Here is a 7,023-nt window from a genome sequence, read left to right as displayed (position 1 = left end):
GTGTAGTAGTCAGAACCCCAGACTGGGCCAGGTTGGTGGACAAGGACTGTGTGAGTCCCTGTACACCCCTGCTCCCTCCTGCAAGAATGCCAGCTAAGCCTGAGATTTAGGGAAAGCCATCTTTTTCATCAGCTGCCACAAGCCTGGCCCTGAGACGCCACTGTTGACCACTCTCCAGTGGCCTCTGAGCCATAGGATGGTATAACTTAGCCCCATCCAGCCCTCCTTGTTCCACAGTAGTGGAAATAGGAGCCTTGGAGGAAAGAGTTTAGAACAGCTCTTCCTCTCCATGCCACACACTGCGCCCCTAACAAGCTCTTATTTGATTCTTCTTCTGTGCCTGTTCCCCACCCCCATGCCAAGGCTGGCCATAGGGGACACAAGGACTGCCCTTGAGCAGCTCCCATTCTGAGCAGAGGCAATAAGACCAGCCAAGTATAATCAAAGAAAGTTAGTTGCTGAAGTCAGCAAAGGGTGCTGAGAAGACAGGGTCAGCACTTTGTCCTCAAATGCTAGGCTGAGGAGTTTGGACTTGATCCAGAGGCAGTGGAGAGCCATGGAAGAGTCCTGAGCAGGAGTGACACCTGGAAGGAACTAAATAAGCAGGACTGTAGGGGTAAGAGATTCCCCATTCATCTTTGCACACAGTCTGGTCTTCTTGCTGTGGCCTTCAGAAGACCTGCCACCTTCTGAACCAGCCTTACTCACCCCTCCCTCTCGTGCTCATAACAAAGCATTTGTCCCCAAAAATGTGATGAGCTAAGAGAAAGTCCTTAATCAAAGTGACTGGAATGGATGGATAAGTGTTGTGGCCACTAGCGTAAGTGGCCTTAGTTTAAGGTGGGCATGGTGAGAACAGCAGGTGGAGCTTTCAGACCTGACTGAGCCCTTCCAGTCAGTCCCAGGTCTTAGGCAGGCAGGTGACTCTGAGACCAGGGTAGGCATCACTGAGGTAGGCTAAAGTGGGACCATTTGAGGAACCAACATATTCAACCAGGACCTCTGCCAGACATCCCCAGTGATGGAACACACACTAGCCCCTCTCCCCCTGTTCACCTGTGAATGGCCCTCTTCCCACTGCTTTTCCTGGGCCCTATCTTAGCAGCTGACCTCTACTCCTGCCTTTCCTTCCCCATAGTCCAGAAATGAACCTGACCCTGCCACAGAAGTGGCTTCTCCAGGGAAACCACACTGGTGGGACAAGAGGCCTGAGGACAGAGCCCAACCCCACTGGGGAAGTGGATCTTAAGATTCAGTACCTGGCCTACACAGAGTCCTCCCACAAGGTCTGACTGGCTCAGGATGCCTGGGGGTCCACTGGGGCCTCTCTGTCTGCCCTGTTCCAGTAGGGGTGTAAGGAAAGGCAAAAGGCGGCATTTTCTCTGAGACAGTTTTTGTAAAAAAAAAAAGTTAGAAATAAATTGTGCCTGAAGTTTGATGGCTGAGACTGAACCAAGCCTCAGTCTCTCTCCTGAGTGGGGCCCATTTTCTGGGAGCACTGGTCTGGGAAGTGAGTTAGACCAGCCTCAGCATGGAGTGACCCCATTAGCCACACAGTACCCTACCACGGGCCTAGCCTATTTATTCTCCAGGCAGCCTCAAGCAGGCAGAGAACAGCTGATCCCACTCTCAGAGCAGGGCCCTTGGGCCCAGAGAAGACTAGAAGTGACTTGCCCAAGGTCAGAGAGCGATGGGTTCTGGGAGGCCACTGATAGTGCTGTATCCTTATCTGCATACAGTAAGAAGAGCAAGTGTAGGTGCAGAGAGGGGCCACTCTGGGACTGAGACAGAGGCTTCACCTGCCCAACGCTCGACTCAGGCCAGCAGAGCCAGGAGTTAGTGGTTGGCACAGGAGCCTGACCCTGGGGAGATGAGAGGAACATGGCCTTGGCCCAGAGGGGAATTCCTCCTCCCTGTAGAGCTTGGAAAAGGGGAGAAGCAACATGTTTACAGCCAAGGAAGCAGGGGCGGTGCTGGGCAGGGACCTTTGGTCAAAATGCCCCTCCCAGTAAGCGGGGGAGGCCCCACAAGATGTGGTAGCCGTTTGTTTGCTTCTCACTGCCAGGAGGAAATTAAAGAGAATCTGCCACTTCCTTCCGGCCCAAACGGGAGGAGGCGGGGGGGGGAGGGGTGGGGGGGACGCCAGCAGTAGTGGTGTGGGAGAGCAATCACAAGGGCCCCAAGTTGCTGCCATCAGCAGTTTCCAATGTCCTCTGCCCAGAGCAGGCATATTATAGATCTGAGCTCCAGCCAGCTGGGGGTCAGACCCAGTACCCTCTACTCACCTGAGCTGGTCCCTTACTGGGACACCAGATACCCTAATTGATCCCCCAGATTCCATATTCCCTCTCATCAGGAAAGCCAAATGATGGCCAGTGCTTCAGGTTTACCATCAGTAGAATGGGCTTCTTGGGCCTTCCTGGCTCAGCCCAAGTCCAGTGAGCATTAAGGTGATACCCGGTCCACCACCTCCACCCAGACCCGTAACAATGGGTAGGAGATATGCTTTAGGAAGCTCCAGCTCTACATAGAGGGTGGGAGTAGAATAATTACGCCAGGACATCAGTCCGTATGTGAAGATACCCAAGGCTGAAGCAGCCAGCCATGGGTAAGGGTGGAGGGTGTCTTTATTGCACTGTACCCAATGTCAGGTTGGGGAGGTGCCTCCTGAAAAGCTCATGTTTTCAAAGAAAATACTGAGGTCACTGGGAACTTGACCTTGCTACTCAGACCCACCAAGCGAGATGGGCATTCTTTGTACCCCTTGGCCCAGTCTCCAGGCTGATGGCCCAGGCCAAGACTTCTTAACTGCTGCCAGGCAGAGGCAGCAAACTGTTCAATGGCATCTGGTTCATGCTCTGTACCCATAGTCATCTGAGGGCCAGGCTCGTGAAGGGGGTGACCAGAGTAGGGACAGTGGTCACCAGCCTTCCAGAGGGCTGTCTTTACCACTTCCCAAGGCTACAAATGGCTTCTTGCACAGCTCCCCAGGCACTGCTGACTCCTGAACTCTGGGGCCCTCGGGGTCTTGGTCAGGGGCCTCCCGCTTGCGCTTGTGCAAGGAGGGGCTCTCCTCACCCAGTCGACCCTCAGGAAGGCCCTGGCTCCGCAGACAGACGATGGCCGCAGCCTGCTCCGCCAGTTTCTTGGACTTGTCCCTGGGCAGATGAGGCATGGGGCAATAAGGCAGATAGACAGGACTAGAGGCTGGGAGGCCTGACTCTACACACCCTTGGCAGAGATTCTGACAAAACTGAGGAAGGGGTCATCGCCCAGGGATGCTACTGCCCAGGTATACCATCCCTCCAACTTCCCAGGCCAATGCTAGGATCAGGACCCCCCACCCCAAGCCTCATGTCCACGGATGAGGACACTCACCACAAAGTGGACTGGTACTTTTGCTCAGCAACAGTGACAACAGAACAGAAAAGGCGATCCAGGGGGCGTTGAACCTGGTGCAGAGAGCGCAAAGGAAATACGGATGACTGCACAAGGGCAAGAGGAATGAGGCCTACCTGCCAGGGTCATACCGAAGGCAGATAAAAGGAAGTACTTCCCAACTAACTCAAATGAAGGCTACTTGTAACATATGCTCCTTTTCCAGCAGAAGCGCCTGGTTGCATCTTCCAGGAAAGAAAGGCAGATACACAGAGAATGACATCCCAATGTGTCAGGAGTTTTGTCATGGACATAAGCAAAGGGCCATCAGAGCCCTTAGCTGCGCGTGACTATGGAGCCTCCTCCTACTGACATCTGGATGGGTCAGGTCCCCTTAAATGAGGAGTTCACCAGATGGCAAAGGGTTGAGAGGAGACAGGGACTGGGGTAAAGAAAGTACACCTGGCAGAGTGACCAGGTGACGTGGCTGGACAGAAAGCTGAGTGGATGAGACATGAAGCAGAAAGGCATGCAGGGGGTCAGACTGAGGCACTAGGGCTTGATCCCAAAGGCACTGAGGAGCTAATTAGGACTTGAGCAAGGGAGGTAGAGGTCAGATTCATTTTGGAAATGTCAGTCTGACGGAGGGGGACACAAGGCCCAGAAGGCACAAGCGTGGAGGTCAGAAGGCCAGTCCAGAAAAGACAGAGCAACCTAAACAAGGCATAGCCATGGGGATCAAAGGAGGTCAAGCAAGACTATCTCAAAGTTTCCACCGAGGGGCCCCATGTCTGGGGCCCAATTCTGTGCCCCATTGGCTGAGGCCTGGTCCAAAAACATCTTTTCTAACTTTTAGGTTTGAACATCCTTCCTAAGCCAATTGGCCCTTTCCAGAGAAGTCTTCCCTGCCTAAGCAATGATGCTGGCAGGGACTGGCCCAAGAAGCTCCTTACTTAGGTCTCTAGTTTAGTTTTATGAAAGTGGCCAGATTTAGACAATAGGTCCATTATCAAAGAGAAGGGTCTATCAGCAACTGGCCTGGCCACTAGCAACTGCTGCATGCCCACAGAGGGCAAAGCCAGGCTCCAGCCAAGCAGTCTGGAGTTCAGGGTACAAACTGTGGGTGTGCTGGGGGTGACAGCACCAGCTATGGGAGTACTCTAGGGCAGGCCACAGCCAGGAACTCACCGTTTCATATACAGGCTGTGCCAACTTCTCCCTCCGGCACCACTCCAGCAGGCACATCTTGGGAGTGACCTGGGGTGAGTATGCTCTTCTGGGGAAAGAAAGGGTAGGAGTCAGGGCCCACCCACCAGCATAGGTAGGAGCTGTAGGAACTCAGACATCAGGCTGTTGCCTTAAGACTCCTGTATCTATTCCCCTGAGCTCCCATTTCTGTCCTACCAGTAGCTTTGGGCCTGAGTTCTACGTAAAGGGAAAATGGGCTTCAGCAAGCTTGGGGAATTAGGGCACAATGTGAACTCCAGCACTCCGAGCTCCAGCCTGGGCCTGGAAAATAGCCTTCAACAGCCAAGAAGGAAGGTCCAGTTTTCCTCTCAAGACAAGATCAGAAGGGAGTGAGTCAGGGTCGGGAACATAGGTAGCCATACAATGGTCTCAGGGATCTAGCTGAGTGCCCACTCTGATTATGTCTGCCAAGTGTTAGGATGATTTGCTGCTGCCTTGGACACAGTGGACTCTGGTTTCAGAGTCAGCCTGTGACAGGGTTACAAGGTGGGAGGCACCATGTTCCAACTTCCCACCAGAAGCTCTAAACAGCTGTGCCCATACTGCTCCTAAGCCCTTGCCAGACAAGACTGGCTCCTGGTCTGGGCCTGGGGCCTTGAGAAAGGCTCAGATTCCAGATGGCAGGGGACAAGGATGAGGGCCCCATTCAAAGTTGAGTCATAGTCTGAGGCAATAATCAGCCTGAGGCTACTTCTACCTAGAGAGGGCACCAAAGGGCTGGTGAGGGGCAGTGGGTGTGGGCACGGGTTGCACAGACAGATGAGGGCTAGAGTTCCGCTGCTATTGGGGAGCTCCTTGTAGGCAGCTAGTTGCTCAGGACCAGGGAAAAAGCACAGCCTTTCAGGAACAGAAGGAGACAAATCTCCCCACCCCAAGTTGTGGGAGGGAATGGGTCAGGAAAAAGGTGGAGTTTAGTCACCCTTGGGAAACATGCTCACCCCTAACAGTGCTGCCTGGGCTTTCAGGCACTGTCTCCTCCAAAGTGCCTCTTTTGACTGCTGAAAATCACGAACAAGTGTCCAAACCAAGGAGACTTGTGGTCCCTAAGCTTGGCATTAACCATGTACAGCAGCCAGCTTGCTGGCCCAGTCAGACCCAAGGGCACTGGTCCTGGACGAAGCTCAGGCGAAGCTGGAGACCTACCGGTCAAACTTCACAGCCATTTTAATGATACCAGAGGTGTCTTCAGCTGGCTCCTCCACCGCCTCTGGGGTCCTGGCCAAGAGCTTGGCCCTCCGGGTATCCAGCTCTCGTGCGGTCTCCTCGTAGAAGGCACCAAGGCCAAAGGCCTCACTATGGAGGGACAAGCAGAGCAGAGCAAGCCCCTTAGTAGAGCCAGCATCCAGGGAACTACTGCAAGAGCTCAGGGCCCCAACACTGAGAAATACCCTCCAACATACACCAAAACATCACCAGGACCTGGCCATCAGAAGGTGCTTCTGACCCGCCCCCGGGATCAGCCTGTACTGGTAGATGGAGAGTGAATGTAAGCCGCTGAGGGTGGACAGTGGATGGCAGGCTGGGCTGGGTGAAAAAGGTTCTAAAGATCACCTCCACCAACTGAGCCCAGCCTCTCTTCTGAGGATGAGTACACAGGCAGGTGTCCCCAGGCAGCAGTGAGTGAGCTGACCGACACTGATCAAGTGCCAGAGATATACACAGCCTCATCCTCATGTGGGCTCACGGGAGGAAGAGACAGAGGCCCAACCATTGAGTAGTTCCCCACTTCCTGCCCTGGCCACAAGCAGTTAGGCCTAGGCTAAATTGAGGTACTACCCAGAACTAGAGTTATACTCTTGTGAGCTCTCAAGACACCTGGGCAAGCTGGTTAAGCTATGTGGAGTAGGGACAGAACCAACACCCAAGCCCAGGGTGGGGAGGAAGGTTCTGGCAAAGCTTTTCCCTTCTAGGAAGCATCTTGAGAGCTGGAGGACATTCACGAAGATGGATGCCTGGGGGCGAGAGTGGTTCAGAAAGGCTTCTTCGGAGAAGGGAGCCAACATGAGGGGGAGAGAGCATTCAGGTAGAAGACCCACTACGAGTACAGATGTGGAGGTGGGAAAAAGGATGGGTAAATAGGGAGCTATGGGAACAGACACTAGGCCAGGTGGTGAGGGGCCCCAAATGTCAACTGCCTGAGTTGGAGCTGTACCAGATCTAGAGGACCAAGGGGTGGCCTCTCAACTGCAGAGTGATGAAGTGTGGGCACAGGCTCAGGTCAGGGGCTCCATTCTATAACCCCAATTCTGACCATCAGATCTTGGTGGCCTAGCATATGACAGATCTGTTACTGGGAAAGCTCTTTCTTCCCTAGGAATTCCCAAGCCTAGCCCTCACATTCCTCCTCCCTACCAGTGCCCCAATTCCTGAAATTTTGCTGCTGAGATCAGTCCAGGG

At 53.8% G+C, this 7,023-nt stretch overlaps 1 protein-coding gene across 9 annotated transcripts in view; it reads right to left on the bottom strand.

The window, feature by feature from the left end:
- Positions 1-2,572: 2,572 nt before the first annotated feature.
- The window catches only part of DUS2 (dihydrouridine synthase 2), a 33,238-nt gene continuing 28,787 nt past the window's right edge, over positions 2,573-7,023 (bottom strand). For 7 of the 9 annotated variants that reach the window (XM_046683308.1, XM_046683310.1, XM_046683309.1 and 4 more), the window contains 4 exons: positions 5,770-5,919; positions 4,567-4,654; positions 3,379-3,452; positions 2,573-3,158 (listed from right to left, as the gene is read on the bottom strand). In XM_046683308.1, the coding sequence (XP_046539264.1) occupies positions 2,921-3,158; positions 3,379-3,452; positions 4,567-4,654; positions 5,770-5,919 (550 nt within the window). In that variant the 3' untranslated portion in view covers positions 2,573-2,920. The remainder of the gene's footprint in view (positions 3,159-3,378; positions 3,453-4,566; positions 4,655-5,769; positions 5,920-7,023) is intronic. The other 2 variants (XM_046683313.1, XM_046683315.1) reach the window with 2 other exon arrangements.

This window comes from Equus quagga, chromosome 13 (assembly GCF_021613505.1).
Source record: "Equus quagga isolate Etosha38 chromosome 13, UCLA_HA_Equagga_1.0, whole genome shotgun sequence".
Taxonomy (NCBI): Eukaryota; Metazoa; Chordata; class Mammalia; order Perissodactyla; family Equidae; genus Equus; species Equus quagga.
This window is presented reverse-complemented; position numbering and strand designations above follow the sequence as displayed.